Source organism: Spodoptera frugiperda, chromosome 29 (assembly GCF_023101765.2).
Source record: "Spodoptera frugiperda isolate SF20-4 chromosome 29, AGI-APGP_CSIRO_Sfru_2.0, whole genome shotgun sequence".
NCBI lineage: Eukaryota > Metazoa > Arthropoda > Insecta > Lepidoptera > Noctuidae > Spodoptera > Spodoptera frugiperda.
The window spans coordinates 10,474,721-10,494,057 of NC_064240.1; the positions used below are offsets into that span (position 1 = coordinate 10,474,721).

The 19,337-nt window shown below is 39.5% G+C and overlaps 1 protein-coding gene across 2 annotated transcripts in view; it reads left to right on the forward strand.

Moving 5' to 3' along the window:
- LOC118268102 (phosphatidylinositol 4-kinase beta) overlaps window positions 1-19,337 on the forward strand; it is a 45,244-nt gene that overhangs the window by 10,693 nt on the left and 15,214 nt on the right. The window contains exons 1-2 of one of the 2 annotated variants that reach the window (XM_050706584.1): window positions 10,808-11,094; window positions 11,259-12,150. In XM_050706584.1, the coding sequence (XP_050562541.1) occupies window positions 11,039-11,094; window positions 11,259-12,150 (948 nt within the window). In that variant the 5' untranslated portion in view covers window positions 10,808-11,038. Of the gene's footprint in view, window positions 1-10,807; window positions 11,095-11,258; window positions 12,151-19,337 lie in introns of those variants that run through there. The other variant, XM_050706583.1, reaches the window with a different exon arrangement.

The following is a 19,337-nucleotide window of genomic DNA, read 5'->3' on the forward strand; positions in this document are numbered from 1 at the left end:
GCAACTGCCCCCTTTACTGTGTCTCAAGTATGATGATTTAATCTACGTAATCATCGGGTCAAGGGACTTAGATGTCATCCACATGAAGTTAGTCATCTCGTCTGCTAAATGTAGATTAGGTAATAACGGGTGCCAAGGTTACAGGCCACTAAAGTTGGGTGGCAGTAATTTTCTTCAGTAAAGTGAAGGTTAAAAAGTTTTTTGTGAAACATAAAACGTTATAATTATGTGTTATTTATAGCCATGTAGACCTAGGGTACGTGATTCGTACAGGAATATGTTCAAAACAGTACATTTTAGTTTCAAATAAATCCCAATGTTTACTTGTGAGTTGCAAGATATTGGCAGACGATTTTCCTTGCCGGTTAGTCACGTCATGGTTGTTTTGGTAACCGCCAACCAAAACATTGTGCGGGGAAATCCTTGAATTTTTTTGCACTATTGAAATAAGATTATCATTCATTCTATTTATTTTAAATATTTTTAATGAACTAAAGCTGTTTAGTGTCTCGCTTTCAATTGGAGCATGTTCGGATAATTCGGCGGTCGGCCTCGTTCGCTCTGTTCGGAAGTGGCAATTCATAGGTTCAACTCGCCTTGCACGCTACAAGGTCGATACTATCGTAAAAATTAAGCGGACCACTTGAGCGTGGGTTTTAGTTGGTGTATTAACTAAATATTACTTGAGCCAACTATAGATCGAATTGTGCCTAAGTAAATCGATCTTCCTACTGCGAATGAAGCTTGATTATTGGAACCGCAACCGCAAAATGTTATACATAGACCAAAGACCCGAGGCTTAAGATTTCATATATTATGCGATAAGTTTCACTCAGATACATTTCACTGATAGATCATAAACAGCGACTAAATATAAATTCAGGAAACGGTCTGTTAGTTACGCAATTAACTAAAACAAACGTCTGACGCGAATTTTGAGCCATTGTTTGAAATGCGGGCGTTGAAATAGACTAACGTTGTGGTTAATGCTAGTAATATCAGCACTATAGATGTTATGATACCGAGAAATAATCTCAATAGAATTTCTATCCTTATGAAAAGGAGTATATGAGGGGTTTATCCTCAATCAGAAGCACGTAACAGTAGTAATTTACACCAACTGGGTAAAAGGCTACTGTAGGCAATAAAATAACAATGAGGTCAATAACGAACTGGTATCTAGTATAATACATTACAACTTGATGTGGGTGTCTAGGAGACATGAATCGTAAAACATCAATCCAATAGATTTATTGTAAGTGAACCAGATCGTGTACGTGTTACTTTAGAACCATTAACCAAATCACTTTCTATGGTCTTATCTGAACTTTTTTTTGGTTAATCTAAATCCCAATTGTTTGGATTTGGTGGACGATAGTTTGAATCGTAACTGGGCGTTGTTCTCATTCATCTTGTTACATCATTGTCTGATGGAGCTGGTGAATGCAGTACAGGGCGCTGCCCCGTAAGACTCTTATGTAGTAAATAGCCATCGTGCTTTGAAGGCGTATTGGTGAACGTACTATGATGTCATGCATATTTGTTAGCCATTTTTGAATACTTCCGCAGTGTTGTTTTTTATGGTAGGTAGACTCTAAAATGGAATAAATATGCAGGTTAAAAAATGTTTCGCGTCTTTCTTCTTCATTATAAAATTCGGCTAAACATTGCTTGGAACTAATGCTATTTGCGGTTAGCGGTTTGTGGTTGTTTCCTACAGTTGTAATTAGCGATTGACATAACTAACAATGGATGTTTTCTTACATTAAAATCCTACGAATTCATCTGAATAAGTTTCATGTACTCGAAATACGAAGCTTTACAGACGGACATAGATTTTTTAATAACATGTTGTTGTGTCACCCTCACTTAATTGTTGCTTCGTCACGCCAAGTGACTTTTACATTCTATTGTGTTCAGAGGAAGCAGTATAATTGCCCCTGCAATGGAAGGAAGCTAACGTTTTTGAGTGTTTAGGAAACTACATTGTGTTGAGAGGAAAGCGATGATGACTCCTCGGAGTGTTATACATTTGAGGGTTAGAATATATTTTGGGGATACATTCACAGTAATGTAGGTAATTCCGGAGCTACTATTGTCATGAGAAATTCCCGTATTATTTGAAATTTCCATGTCTCAGTCCATTCTGCCAAAATTAGTTCCGAACTAATCTAATTTTACGCTAAAGAATACTTTGATCTTTGCTAGGCAAGTGTGTCAGTAGGACAATATACATAACCTTTTTATCAAAAACCAGCTATCAATTTTACGCTGTTAACGAATGCCAGTAAACGTAACTAACGTGCAAATATTTTATATCCATGAATAATTTACGAATAGTTTTGAACAGAACGCCCACAACGTCCCCGAGGCATTTCGTGTTGAGGCCTAGCCTGGCCAATTCGATATATTGAATTAGGAATAACGTCAGCTGATTAATTTGGCCGAGTCTCGTCTATTTGTTCTGAATAAAACGTCGATATTGAAATGAAAAAGAAAGAAAGAAATAAGTATCGGCAATATTTACTTAAAATTTGTTAATATCCTGTCTAAATTCAACTGTAACTTTAACGTATTTCACTAATAAACTTTACTGTTAGTTGCAATAAATCATGTTTCAAGTTAATATAAATCAGAAATCTGTTGGTTACAGTACTACAGCCCCTGTTCGACGGCCTCGAAATATTTTAGCAATCGTCGACATAAGTACATCAAATATGAATGTACCAATCGGAATGTAAGATGTGCGAACAAACATGATCTATTTGAATTGAAGACAATTTGTTACGTCCACAATTAATAAGAAATTGTGTTCTGAAATGAACTTTACGATTTGTTTAATTTTCACTGAACTTGTTGCTATCGTAGTAAGTAACACCTGTTTCTACATAGGATGACGTTAGCGCTGCGCACGCGTTTCGGAATTACATATTTGTTTTGTTTTCTAGAACAATGTTTGTTTTGAAATATGAAGACTAGATTTATAAACCAGAAGCTTGAAATATACTTAGATCGGTCGTCAAGTGGTTAAGGGGGCATTATTAGGTCAAAAGGAAGGACGTAGCTCGATGATAGATGCATAGCAGAAATAGTATAATCCGGTGGGGAGCGGCCGGATATTGCATCGGTCACTTTGCCTGCTACTAAGGAGAATGTCTTGTTAGCTGTCTTAGCGTTAAAAGCCGGGATAAAAGCATACAGCACTTGAGAAAGCTTCAGTGTTCTGTTTACAAGCAGTTCCTGCGTTCGTGTTTGTGTATTCTTTCTTTCACAGCTAACAGAACATCACTGTTCTTTTTCTTCGAAATCATAGAGGTGTTTCGTACGCTGTTCTATTTACCATGCCAGTTCAAAGAATCTTTTAATATGAAACTATAATCCCGAATTAGTCCAGGAAACATTATTAAATTACTATCAACCACACATATGTTAACTTCTGGTGAATTGATTTTCGTTTCAGACCAGGAAAATGTTTTAAAACTTGTTGCCGTGTGTATGGACTTCTAATACCTAGTTTGTTTTAATAAAGCAAATACGTTACGCATGAAATGCCCTATTTAACCTCTAATAGGGGACTACTAAATAGGATTGATGACGAGGAATCTCCTTAATTAATACAATTTTACGTGTGATGTCACGGTACATGTGGTTGTTAAGAGCTAACCCTTCGACAAACATACGGGTCTATTGAATCCCCGATTCAATTTATTGAAATTTAGATCACAATAGGATCAGCACGCCTACGGTCCCGTCTGACCTTGTTAACATTCAAGGTCTATTATTTACTTTGTTGAATATTTGATTCAATTTTTTCCCACAATACAGCTGTTATTGACTGGAATGTCAAAGGTACCAATTTAGGAGGAATTCAGAAATAACTATGTTGGAACCTACTTGTATTCATAAGTAATGTGGTAGACATTTATGCTGTCTTGTGCATCAAAACTGTCGGGGAAGCCCAGAATTACGAAATAATAAACATTACCTATAAAAACCTTGATAACATGATGATTATACTTTGTTATTCACAGCTTCATATTTTTAAATGAATATTTATAATTGGTATTTTGTTACAACACAGGGAAGAGTTAAGAACCTTGAATAATAACTTTGGGACTAACTTTCTACTCAAAACAAAGATAACAAGGGGCCTTGAGAACATTAACAGAGAAAGTCTCATTAAAACACGACTCAAATTCTTAATTGATATGCGCGTCGACATGAATACACTTTGTACTGTCTCCAAATAATTGAACGATAACACTATCATATTTTGTACGTGGCTTTCTAAATACATTGGCAACTGGACAATCCTTGACTCAGTTACGTCCTTACAAAGAGATTTAAATAGTTAGGTGTTTCACATAAATGCCAAAGATTGGCCAATAGTAAGTATTCATTTAATCAATTTCGTGTATAACTAAACAGTTATTTTACTTATCATGCACGTGTCCAGTTGTATCGCATGCGTTAATGCGTTTCAGTAGCACAATGGCATTCTTTGGTTTACAGACCAAACGCTTGATTTATTTTGCAGTTTTGTGGTTATCCAACATAATGAGAACATTAGAAGTTATCCACGACAGAATAGTATGCTACTAACTATTTATAGCAAGTTCAAAGTACATTTTCTTATCAACGCATGTAGTCCGTCTAAGTAAATTATTTCTGTGATGTACGTCATTTCATTTACTGGAATAAGAAACTCTTTGAGTCGTTTTATGTCTAGTTATGTACACTGCCGGCAAGTTACAACCGTAGGAAATCTCAATTTAACTTTATATTTATTTATATTGTTCAGAATTTTTGCATCTGTCGTTATCCACTTATCTCTGTATGAAATCGAAGCGGCTGGCAGATGGTTTGCGGACTCCCGCCAATCCGGGACCGTTGAGCATTCGACAGATGTACACTTTCCGCAGATGCGACCCTGTAAACATTTGCGATAGCGAGATGTTTTCAAAAACTTCGTTTTATGTGTTATTTATTTGTATACCAACTTAATTTTATGTTTCTGGCAACTCATCATTATTTTCATTGACGTCATGTTTCTTTGCCTTACCTAAACCAAAGGCTACAATTTTCAGGCCTTCAACTAATTGTTTAATTATTTGTATACCAATCTCAAACGACTACTGCGCAAAAACTGTTAATTAATTATCATTAATTACTTCTCACGCATTTTTTACTTTAGCCATCCTAAGTAAAATAACGTTTGACAACCAGCTGTTAATTAAGCAGATGGTTTCTTGTTACTCTCAAAATATCAACATTTAAACATTAGTGATGCTCAGAAGTGCAGATAATGTCGAGTAATGAATTCTGAGAATTAACAATCAAACGAGCTCAAATCAATCATACCATTTGTAGCGAATAAGTAGGTAGAAAGTCTAGACTCTAGAAAGACTAGAGAGTATAGACGCTATACTCTAGATACCTTGAGTTTAGAGACGATACTGACGCATGACGGTACTCCAAAATTTAGAACTGTTTCATACAATACTAATCAATATCTCTATTGTGAGCTATTTTGATGATTTGGAACCTATAAATAACATCTTCAAATTGGAGTATCATCTGTAAACAACAACGTTTATTTAGTCTATAACGCTAGAATTATCCCCAGGGCAGCTAATTGTGATCGTTATACGCGGGAGTCTCGACTTGTTCAGATTTATGACATTAGTAGACTTTTACGATTCTCCAGATTGTCGTTACGTTTGAAATTACGCGTTTTTGAAGTTGAAGATTTATTTATTTTGCCGGTGTACCATGTTTACAATATTTCATTTTAAATTGTCTAAACATTACTGGTTTTCTTCACAATAAACAGTTAATCATCCCCAACGTACCATGGAAGCAATATTTATTGAATAAAATCGCGTAAAACCAGTGTCAGGGAAGCCTTACAAAAGATTCAAGTATACGTTGGTTGGTTGGAGTCGTATATTGGATTACGTGGTACCTGCCCTCAAATAGAGTTAATTGTATACCACGTGCTGGTAAACATTTGCAGGTAGTCTTAGCTGCTAATTTATTTATCGATTTTCTATGAGTCACACGCCTGCGTGCTCTTAAACGTGACTAAGTTTGGCGCTTACCAAATAATGTCGTAGAAATGTCCAAAAAGCCACTACTCATTTATTTAAAATATTGTTTGGTCACAGCTTATGAATACTAGGTGTATTCGTCAATTTGAGTTTATTTTAAATACGTAATTTTTTTAGAAGTTTTTGCGGTCTAGACCTATGTAAAGAGTCTGCTGACGTTTTGTATGTTTTGTGTTCCACAGCGTCAAATTATAATGAATTCTTCATAGCTATTTAACCGGTGATTTGTAATGAGGTATGTACGGAACAAAACACGTTTATCTAGTGATTCATGTTATCTCAGTACACAGATTAATATTCTTCAATCAATTCCAAACAGCCAATTACATATCTCCAGGAAAACAGCGTCGCTCGCGGATTTGGAACAGATTAATAATAATGCAGAAATTATGTAAATATCTTATCTCTACATTTTAATTAGACTTAGCTGATAAAAATTCACAACACGGCGTTCACAATATCTTGCATAACGTTAATATTACGGTCCATGTGCCATTGAGAATACATTCTGTTGCTTAATCGTCTTTTATATTAGTTTCGGGTTTTCATTTCGATATTACAAGTGTAATGTGTTGCTTAAAATTCGCATTATGTAATTAGAGCGTACTGCATACATCTCGTTTGCCTCAGGAAGTATGAATATGATCTAGAACAATTTTGCAGAATTTTCAAATGATCCCCGTTTTACTCAACCACTAGATTGGAAACTAGTGTCTCTTTGAACTATTTTCCAATCAAAGAGGGCTTCGGAACCAATTCCTTCGTCCATTTTACATTTAGTTCTTAGATTGGCTTCACATCAGACTTATTAATTTTCATTGACTGGACGAATTTTATTCTATTAACTACTTACGTATTTAGGTCAACCTAGACGAGGGTTTGTGCCAAATGTTTAGTGTCATATTCATAAAGTAGCGTGTTATTTAATTGGCCTGATGATATTAATATTACTCTACATTGACCTTATTTTTCTGTCATGTTCGTGAATTTGTTTGCACATGTGTAAGACGTGTTTGTCGTTCTATTATAGCTAGTATAGTGGTCCTGGCTTAGAGACGGGAATGCCAAGATTAGTGTGACACGTATAATGGGAGGTATCCTCTGGGAGGTTTTGGACGTGTGGGAGATTAAATCCGGTGTACAAACACCAGTAAATGTTTGCTAATACCATTATGTTGCGGTGAATAGTCACTAATCCGTTATGTTGTTTACTGTTATATTCTCTCAGGATTAGTTCTCAACGTCGTATCTAGAATAGCTAGAATGTAGAGTTAATTTGATAAAGGAATTAAACTTAGTCTTAAGATTACATTCTGCTATAAATATCATAGAAAGTTAGTTGTGTTAAACTTACAGACATTAATTAATTCTGCTGAGTAAATAGAAATTTATCAAACATGTAACAAACAACAGACGCGGTTATTTTATATAGCTACGTGCTCGTATATAAATATTGTTCGTTATTATAATTCTGCGTGGAATAACAAAGATTTAACGTACATACCACCAGTTGTGCCCTCGCCTCGTAATACAATATTTCAAGTTGTAGAACAACTTGTGTAATATTTTAAGTAATACTTACGGTAAGAACGTTACTGTAATAAAATACTGTACTTTATTTGGCACGTAGAACAATAGACGTTTTTTTAGTAGGTAGAATGTTCCAAATTGTAAGAGGTTTCTCCAATCTTAAGAATTCGTTGAAAGCCCCCAAACAAGCCCGTGGATTTATTTGAATACTTCAAAGGCGTGTTCAAAATAAACATCAAATGTTTATTTTCTAAATAAATACGTCTTCTATGGCGCAGTTAACTTAACTAAGTTCTTAGTACGTGATATTATAGTTATTTTGAATGTTTTACGAAAAAAATATACGAGTGTGTATTATGTATAGACATTTTGGAGCCAATTCCTAAGAAAACTAGAAAACAGTTTTATGTAGTTCTCTAAAAACATACACTCGTACAAATACAAGGTCGGAAGAGGCGTTCACTTTCGCTACCACGATTTACTAACAGTGAGCCTCACGATTTTCATGTTCCGTCGACAACGACAACCAGCAGTTGGAGATTATTGCTTATAAAAACAATTATACTCTAACGACTCTAACAGCTGCTACCACGATCTTTTTCTATTGCCTTTTATTTTTGCTCAAATTGCGGCATTTTTCAACTCAACTTTCTCCGCCTCCCAAATTAATTACTATCTGCTGTGTATTAACCATCACGAATACTTTGTAGCAATGCATTGTAACCCGGATGGTTGATTCGGTAGTTTAATGTTACAATCTTTAATCAGAACAGGTGCTTCCACAGATTAAATACTCACAATGATCGATTGTGTACGAAATCAACTCGCAGAAGCCAACACGACTGGCTTTCACCAATATTCATACAATAACAAAACAGTATGGTGCCGAGTCGAATCAATCCGCTATTGTTTGACGTTGACGTCAATACAAATCGTGAAATGTACCCATACCCTACCGAGGCCTTGTAAGTTTCTCGTTCGCCAATACTCGGTAACATTCACCTGTTACTTGCAAAGATCGCGTGTCAATAGAATATCTGTCGAGATCATCGATGTAATAGAACATTAAAAGCTTTTTCCAAAACGCCGGAATTATCCGTCACGGCGGCGGACGGCGCTTTTACTATTTGCTTTTACAATTTGCGAAAGGTCATCGTGGACGCATTTAATATCTTTTGGAATTATAATTTAGACGCGAATGCCAAAGCGCTGGCGTCATTGGGAGCTGTAAATAGTCCTAATTGGAATCAATATAGGAAGACTTGTTGTAAAGTGGTGTATCAATTCATTTTATATTTTTCATTGCTGCTTCAGTCAGAGGTCTCACATTCAATAATTGTTTTGTTGTGTTCGTTGAGCTTGTTCTCTGCATTGTCACGTTCATCGATTAATTGTTTTGGTGTGATTCCCAATGCGTGGCGTAAAGTAATTTGTTGTCGTATTGAATTGGTCGGGTCAAACATACCTGTCAGGCACGCGAGGTCGAAGAGCGGGTAGTTGTATAGTCCATCGTTCGTAGCGGGTTGACCTACTTGGGGGTGATAACGTAAACAAGTCATCGCATAACACCGGAAAACATTTTAAGCTTAGATGTAACCGACGAACAACACCACACCTCAAAAAAAACCTTTTGACCATTAACTATTGGATTTCTACAATTTCTACATTTTTATTAACTGACGATGTTTATAATATCGCTTGTTAAATGTTATTGTAAAAAAGGGTTGAAGGTGACATTGTTAACTGGCCATAGTTCTCTTCCGCATAATCATGAATGACAGAAAAGGAAGTGCCATTCAATATTTTTTTACTGATGAAGGTGAAAGAACATGTATTTTTTTGTTGATATGCAGAGAAAATACTTGGTGAGAAGTAAAACTTAATAAATGGTGTCATTGTACAAGTATACACATAAATCATTATACAGTTGATCGTCGTAAATATTTATTGTATAATTGAAACTACACGCAAACATTATCTGGTAAAAAGTACTTACTTTAATAAGTAGACCCACAGCGTTGTCAATTATTAGCACACTTATGTAATTAACATAAATAGGACGATAGTCTTGAAAGCACGTCCTTTAATACTTAAAAAACAATGGAAATGATAGCGTAAATAATGTTATCATTTCCTTATCATAGATCAATCAAAGCATAAACAGTCTTCTTAATGAACGGTTGTTAAGTAATGGAGGTTTCCGTACTCCATATTTGAGTGTTCCGTATGTTACTGAAGTAAGCTAGCTGGTGTGAATGGATCCTCTCTTTCGGTGCCTCAAAGCTGTAAAACGGCACATCTGTTGGCAGGACGCAGCACATGTCGATTCCCGATAACGTTCCAAAAATAACCCAACGATAATTCGTTCACCACTCACGCTGCGCATGGAATGTTCACTCATTGAGTGGCCACTATACACACTTCCACTTCCTCTACTTTCTTGTGTGAATGCGCGGCCGCATTCAGAACGCCATCGCCGCTTATGTCTGCGCTGTGTTTTATGTATCTTCCAAGAATGATAGCTAAACTGATGATAAACTTTTCGGGGTCAACGGCCGCTTTCTCCTACTTAGTAAGTTGGTATGCGTTCTTGAATCTCGGTTATGTCATGTCTGCTGCTTGTTGCAAAAAGAGAACAACTGTGCGGAATACTAGAAGACATCTGTTTGAAGTCTTTGACACGTTTTACGATTGTAACTGTAACCATCTCATTGAAATTCCTAGCAACATTAACAATTACGCCGCGCAGTCTCATAAGGAACTGCTTTGGTAATCGTTCGTTGAATATAAAATATGTGGCTCTAATGCCATCCTTTACCAATAAAGCGTGAAATCAATTGCTTTCCGGAATATAAAACTATAGTACTAAAGTTAATAAAAACTAAATTTCAGCCTCCCCTTGTTTGTATAAGATCCATGCAATACAAAAAATGTATTACGTCACTTTACTCAAGTGGTTTGTAAAGTTAGTGTTAAGTTTAAATAAAACAGAAATTAGTTTCACGTTTATGAGAAAACTTAAGCCTTAACTAATAAGTCGGTCATCAGCGAAATCTCTGGCCTGCAAAGATCTTTGTTTATACTGTTTCGAAGTTGTTTAGTTGCGTTTCGGCTGCGTAATCGAGGTGATCCTTATTCGAATGGTATGCGGAGCGGCGCGTCTATTTGTTGCGTAAAACAGTTTGCCATACGGCGGCCGCGGGGTAGGACGTGTGTGCTGCGTTTGCACAATGTTCAGTGTTTAATTACGCGCTATGATATATCGCAAGGCTGCTCGCATTGTTTTAACGCTACGCCAGTGTTAGAGCAGCTACTATGTTTATGTGAGGAGGCTAATTGAATAATCGTGCTCTGTGTTCTGAAGTTAGTGTTGAGTTTCTGTGCGTTATAAGTGTGAAATGGTTAGAAAGATTATTGTCGTCGGGATTCAGCATTATGAGGACCCTTTTTATAAGTACGTAACATGATTTAGGGTTTATTTACATTTACGATACGATTTACATTTACGGGTTTATTTGCAATTTATTTCCTCGCGGAAATTAAAGTTGTGGGAATTCTAGGATATTTAATATCATTTGTTTATCAAATGACTTTATATATTTTTTTATTTTGTTGCAGACATGTGACGGGTTCTAACGGGCCGCCTGCAGGATGCGGCCACCAAAGAAACAGATCCCTGGACTCTGTACTCCAGAGGATACCAGAAGACATGACACCTACGTCACCAGAGGGGGCGCCACTTCGAATTCCTATCGAAGTGCCCGCTCCAAGATTAGCGCTTCCACCAGAGGTGCCCACCGGCTCCGATGACTCCGGCATCCACACGCCCCCGGATGGCAATGATGAAGAACGGCCACAACCCCCAGCCGCTGCAAGGTCGAGAGAAAGTTTAGACTCCGGTAACCCTGAAGACACAGATAAACCCCCAGAACCCCCCGATGCAATAGAAACAACAGTGAAATCAGATATTTGTGCCGCTGAAACATCTAAAAACAAAGACTTTCTGCTCCGGTTGTTCGAAAGTAAACTGTTCGACATGAGTATGGCGATCTCATACTTATTCAACTCCAAAGAACCGGGTGTGCAGAGCTATCTGGCGAACAAACTGTTTTCATTCCCATACGAAGACGTAGATTTCTACCTGCCACAATTAGCGACTATGTATATAGAAATGGGCGATGTGGCAGACGTGTTGAAACCGTATTTGGTGTTCAGGTGTAAACAAAGTGCTGAATTTTCACTAAGACTCGCGTGGTTATTGACTGCTTTCGGAGGTGACGCTAAGAGATCGAGAGCAACGAAACTTAGGGATTCTATATTGGCTGAGGAGATCAGGCCAGCAGCGAGAAGAGGGCATCACAGGTCGCAGTCTGATGCTTCTGCATTAAGGCTTGCCACTCCTTCGGGAAGGCACCTTGGAGACTTGGCGTCTGGTCGAGCTTTCGACAATGGATGCCTCTGTGGTGAACAGTGTTCGTGTGGAGCACCAAGACTGGCGCCTCAAATACAGGTAATTACACAATTTATTTTAAAATATTCCGTAATCTACTTTTTCTTTGTATATACAACTGTCGTCATGCACAGTTGTATGTATTTTATTATTTACAATACTTATGAGGCTTGACATTGATTATAATGAAACGTGTGCTGATAACGTTAAAGTGCTCACTTGGTTGTTATGCTCGGCTATACTTTTCCGTATCACGTAGTCTACTGCATCTACGAAATAAATGTACATACATACATAACCTCACGCCTGTTTCTTATGGTGGTAGGCAGAGGCAACATCCTATTTAAAAATGCCTTGTGCAGTCCGAGTTTTGTTTTCGGGAAACCTTTTCTATGATACCAGATTTTACTTTGTCTTTGTATTTAAGTTTTGAAATTGTCCACAAATATTGAATCTTGTAACCATATTCTAATATACGAGATTTGCCTTATGATATGACGGATATTTCATAACTGTAGAGCAGTTGCCACGATACTAAGCAATTCCTTGAGTCTAATGTCGAAATGTTTGCAAAATTGTTAAGGACTGGGTATTCACGTTCACATTCTGTAGCACGCGTGTATCCGTGTCGTACTCGTGACCAGTCACCAGCCTACGTAGAACCTTGGCTCAAAAGACACGGTACTACGATCATTAACATTATTACGAAATCATATCTTGTTGCTAATTAACAGCACCATTATGATATAGTCTTTTAATCATGGGAATAAACTACATTCATTGTGGTCTTGTTATTAGGGCTAGGTCGTTAAACGGTAGTTAAATTCAAATCATTTGGTTCAATGATTTCCTTATTCTACTTGTGAACCATTTTGTCCCTAATGAAGGGTATATCCCCCTATTAATATATTCAAACTTGCCCAGTAAAGAGCACATAATCCTAGGTCATGGGAGTAAAATGTGCCCTCGTTTCCACATGTCCTTTAAGTAGGACAGCTCAGAGTAATGGTATAATTTACCACCCATAAAACATTATATAGAATGTCCATCTACATCACAAATTATTTCGAGAACTCATCATAAATTCATTCATATAGGCAGGTAATTTTTGTTAGCATTTACGGAAGTTTTTATTTCGTGTCTGAAAAGTTATTTTTAGTCACTGTCATTTATGAGAGTATGTGAGATTTTACGTGTTGAAACATTTATATAAATATGATGGTGAAAAGTAATTATAAAAGCGATGTGAATGGTCATACTAGTAGAATAGGATCTGCCCTAGGAGAACACCATTAATAGAGAAATCTTGGAAAAAAATATACGGTGTATTCTTAACCCACGTTCTTGTAAAACCATATGTATGAATGTGATGGCAGCTAAAGAAGTATGTAACTGTCGTAGGTGGTAATCACTCTGTAGTTTCTGCCTACTCCAATGGCACAAAGGCGTGAGTTTATATAATAGTTATGTATTAATGTATCTTGTAAACTAATTGATTGGTTCTTTCGTACCTATAGTGGTTTTGCAAAGCTCAGCAAGGTCGTACAGTTGCCTTCACTTAACATCCAACTAGCAAAAAGAGTGGGCATTGATCTTGAAATGTAACTGACATTTAGGAGCATTTATTGATATTATAGATTGCACAAGTAGGTTATAGTATCAATTGAAATCAAATATTTTAGATTGAATTAAACACCTACGAGCTGGTTGCTTACAAACTTGGTTTTGGTTTGTATGTTGCGTATTATTGTGTTCAACACAGAATAAAAGTGTATACTATCATTATGGAGTAGTATTAATAAGGATAAAATAGGGTACCTATATATTTTCCTGTTTTGGTGAAACAAATACTGAATATTATTACTTGTCGTTATAATTCGCCTGAAAATCGGTTAATTTGCTCTGTCTTACAAGTTTTGTGCTGGTTGTCACGAAAACACAATTGAACCTGAACAAGGAGGGCACAATATATCAGAATCCATTTATTCTTTATTCGGAATATTCACATGTCCAATTCTATTTAGGTAGTTCATTGCCCGGAAAAGTTCTGAGAAATTGTACGCTTTCTTAGAAGTCTCAAATTGTCTGTATTTCGTTTAGATTTACTATGAAAAAAGATTTTCTTTTAGTATCTTCTTTACCTATCACTGATTCATATTTACTTATTCAAGAGATTAATGTCTACACAAGCTTACCTACTTAACAAATAATACCTACATGTGTTTATGAATGAGTCCTGATTGTATGGACAAACGAGGTTCTTAGTCGGCAGTTCTCACAAGAAAGCTATAGAAAGTTGTATGACGGTTTTATGTTGATTAACAAACATTGTTGTATGTTGATAGGATCGCTGTTAGATAACACGACTTACCGATTTCCGATAGATTACATGCATAGTGAGGAAATGTCCTTCCTCAGTTTGTTGCTATTAGTTGCTTTTTTTTAAGGGGGGCTATTAGTTGTCTGGTGTTCAGTTGAAAGAAACTTTCATCTTTTATCGTCATCACTGGGTTTCCATCCAGTTCTATACATCGGATCAGGTGATCTGACTAATACCACAATTCTAAGCTGGATTTTCAGCTTTTCCCAACCAACCACTGCCACTTGGATATCTTAGTTACCAAATAAGACTGATGACTGGGTGTTCTGACTACAACCTCCTATTTTCAACTTTATAACAAAATAATAAAGTAGGAAATCTATAAAAGAAACGCCAGCAGTTTAACTTAAACAGCTGGCGTTTGTACTAAAGTTATCAGTGACAACAATCAATTTCAGTTTCCGTAATCCACTCATTCATTTCAACACTTAGCTTCATTCACGAATATCGCAATATCTAACAATTACCTACTTACAAATTTTGCACTTGTATTTCTTAACTTGAAACAGTCTGATAGTTTTGCCCCTCTAAATACCTATATACGAATTTGGTTACATTTTTAGTGGTAACTGCTGATGGTAGCATGTGTTATAACCATGTCCTTGGTGGTTAAAGATTAAATAAAGAAACCCTGTGAGTTTAAGGTTTAACACAACCAGATTATGGTATAGAAGGAATAGTAACGTATTTACCGAGTGAAAAACGTACGTGTCACGTTTCATAGTTTGACACATATGAATGTTTAATTTCACAAGTCGATACAATTGTACAACAAAGTGACTCCGCTAGCACCTGCTCTCAAGTCCTCGAGTCTAATGATTAACATTGATACATTATGTTGTGTACTTTTACACGTGTTTTAATTAAAAACTCTTTGGTAAATGTTTCTGTAAAATCATCACGTGAAATGTGATAGTGTTTCTAATAAACTTAGAGTAATTACTAGTCACATTATGTTTAATGGAAACATATTGATTCTCTAGTTATATGGACACATGACAGTCTGTCAATTGGTTTAACCAAGAAACTTGTATCACCTATTGTGGATTGTGAAGGTCGTCTCATGTGAAATACAGACTTTTAGTACAATCAGTGCTGAGCCCAAAACTATACGGTTATTTCTTCTGTTAAAACATCGATCCTCTAGTGACTAGTCGAAAAGTTCTTCGTAACTTTAAAACTCATCTCCAGAATGGTCAATCTTTTCCTAGTTCCTAAGTAATCAAGTGAAGTGAAGCCGAACACATCTGCGTCTACTTGATTAGAAGCTTGAATTACGCCTCAAGCTTTCTAATAGAGTTTCTACGATGTTTCCACTGTGAGATGAACGAACTTTTCCTATTTGTATGACCCACTTTGTTGCTGTCTTCCTGGGTATCCTGTAGTGCAACAGATAAATGAGAATTTGAACTAAGTAAAAGAAGATCTCACACATGATTTCATTGTTGTAAATTATGGATTACGAGTACCTACGCACGTACTATATCGTCAATTGCTTTTCCTCAAAGGAATAAATCTGTATTGCTGGTAACACCCAAATCCTATCTGATAAAAAATTAAAATGTACATCCGAGACATAAATCCTCGATTCAACAATCACCCTTGTGAACAACGAATGTGGTAGTAAATTCTCACATGTATTCGCATACAATATACTTAGCTGTTTTGATCCAGGTTGACCCAGTTTACAAGTCAGGGTCGTTTGTAACAATACAGGCAATACAATCAAACGTAACTGGTCGAAGCCTTTTTTTTTTTTTTTTTTTTTTTTTTTGAGGGGGAAAATCATCCAATGACTTCTCCCGCCTTGGGTGAGGCGGGAGGGAGTGTCAGACTCTTAATGACTAAAAACCACCCCGTTCCTTCTCCTGCTTTGAGCCGGAGCCCCGGTAACCTTTTACGTTGTCCGCAGCTCCGGATCAGGCATCAGCCCAACTGGGCCCCATCTGTGGTGGTCTGGCTCTTTGAGGCGCGCGCGGAACGCGACGCGCCGTACGCACGGGTCTGGTTGTGGTCGGGCGGCGAGCTACCCTTACTCGCCGTCCGCAGACCCGCACTTACGGTGGCCGGAGATCGTCACGCGATCCCCGACGCCCGGAGTGTCTTCTGCGGCGGCTGGGGCGTGAGGAGGATCGTTCCCTCACGCGCTCCGCCTCCTCCTTAGCTAGCATGACTGCTTCGCAGAAGGAGGAGACGGCGTCCCATTCCCCCTCGCTCCGCACCATGGCCTGAACCAAAGCCGGACGCGAGAGGTCACCGTCGCTGATCACATCCCTGAGGACACGGCGGTGCTCAGCCGATACAGGGCACACCGTCCTTGTATGCTCCACCGTGTCCTCCGGGTGATCCACGCAATGCCGACACCCGGGCGTTTCCTCCCGCCGAATCCGAAACAGGTACCTACCGAAACTTCCGTGTCCGGTAAGCACCTGCGTCAGGCGGTAGGTGAGGACGCCGTGACGCCTCTCTAGCCACTCCTCAAAGAGGGGACTTACCGCTGCTATAACAGCGAGCCCAGCCCTCGGTTGCGACAGTCGTTGCTTCCATTCCGCCATGAGATCCCGCCGGAGCTCATCCCGCCACGCACTGATCTGACGCGGCAGCAGAGTTTCGCCCCGGCGATGCGCCTCCGCACGTAACCTATATACGTCCGCGAGCACTTTCGCCTCCAGATCCCACGGCGGTAATCCGGCAAGGAGGTTAGCCGCCTCCCCGGAGATCGTGCGGTACCCACGGATCATCCGAATGGCCATGACCCTCTGGGATGAAACCAGCGCGCGAGCTGGTCGTCGCCTTAAATGTGGTGCCCACACCGGGGCCATGGACCGCACAATCCCCGCGTACAACCTCCGGCAGGAGGCATTTGGTCCCCCGAGGTTGGGTAGGAGCCGCTTTAGAGCAGCCCCCGTTCGTTCCAACTTGGGAGCCAAACGTCGGAAATGTTCCTCGAATTTCCACCGACTGTCGAGGACGAGTCCCAGGTACTTCATCGTCACCTCGATGCCGATGGAAACCCCTCCTGCCATGATCTGGAACCCACCCGGAGGTGGCGCATTCCCGCGGCCATAAAAACACATGGCCTCGGACTTATGAAGTGCCACCTCGAGTCCCAGCTGCCGGATCCTTGCAACGACTATCGCAACCGCTCTCGTCATCAAGTCGGCCGCCACCTGGTGCGACCTCCCGTGTGCTAGTACTAGCGTATCGTAAAGTCGAAAACGTATTGAAGAGCGGTCCCAGGACCGATCCCTGTGGAACACCGCGCGACATCTCTCGCCGGTTCCACTCACCTCGGTGACCGGGGTAGATGACGGATCTGTCCGTCAGATAAGCCTCGACTATACGACGGAGATAGGTAGGCACCCGATGATACCGTAGTGCCTCCAAAATGCAGCTCCAGGGCAGAGAGTTGAAGGCGTTGGCGATGTCCAAAGACACCGCCACGACGACCTTACCCCTGGACACTGCAGACCCCGTCGTAAGGTCCCTCACGCGCATGATGGCGTCCACCGTGGAGCGCCCTCTGCGGAAGCCGAACTGGCCGTCCGCGAGGTCCGGCCCTGTTCCCGTCAGGTGCGCGACGAGGCGGTTTGAAATTATTCTTTCAAACAGTTTTCCCACCTCGTCGAGTAGCACGATGGGCCGGTACGCGGACGGAGAGTCCGCAGGGCGCCCCGGCTTCTTCACAAGGACCAGTTTACCCGCCTTCCATGATAGCGGGTCCAAACATGCGCTGAAGAGACCAATTAGTCGAGGCCTGAGAGTCTCCGAAGCCAGGACCCACGCCTTGCCAGGCAATCCGTCGGGTCCCGGGGCGGTGTTCTTGGCGCCCATCCGGCGCACCGCCACTCTCAGCTCTGCCTCGGTCACTTCTGGTGCTGTGTCATCGTCGTCGTCGCTGTGGCCCGCATCGGGCACCGCAGGGAGCGGAGTCATGCACGGAGGGATGTAGCCCCTCTGTGATTGGGGGAACAAGGTGGTGACCACCTCCTCTACAACCTCTGGCCGGAGACTCTGTGTCAGCGGGGGAGCCTGTGTGCGGAGCTTGTCACGCACCATTAGGTAGGGGCGTCCCCACGAGTCTCTGTCCAGAGTCTCCAGCATCTCCTGGCGGGCCTGGTTTTTGGCCCGCCGGATTTCCGTTTTTAGGGTGTCTTTCGCCGCCTTGTACCCCTCATATAACTCCGCCAACTGGTCGAAGCCTGGGGCGCGAAAGGTCGTGGAAACCTCTCTATACTTTTATCTAATGAAATTACATGTATTATAGACACCAGAACATCAAACAAATCACAACTGGCAAGGTCCTATCAACGTTATTGTCTTGTATTAAAGTCGAAAACGTATTGAAGAAAGTTGTCAGTTTCGTATATTTTGATGTGCTGTTTGTCTTCCAAAGGACTATATTTAGATATTAAATTGCTACCTAAGGGGAAAATGTAAAGGACGTTCTCCATTATATTTTTGTAGGACTTTTCCTCGTTCGAATTGCGTACTAATGAACTATCTGCACTCGTGGTTTATTTTTATTCCGTTTGATGTTTTCTGTGTAATGGCGGACCTGTTCTGTGATACCGGGATTTTATGTAGTTGTGAAAGCTTGTGGGAAAGTGATTTTTCGCAGTAAATTACTGCCTTCTTTCTATAAATATCTTCTGCTGTAAGACGTAAAATAGACAGTTTTTCTTTTTGGAGAATTTAAGTCACTGATATATCTACATGTAAACTCATACTCATCACGTAGACTTTATCATATAATTTTATTACAAGTTTTTCTTTTTTATTCAATTTTTGTACTTCAAAAGCGCTTGTACAAGTTGTCTTCGCTCTCGCTAGTCTTATTTTTCCAATTGAGCAATTGTTCGTCATT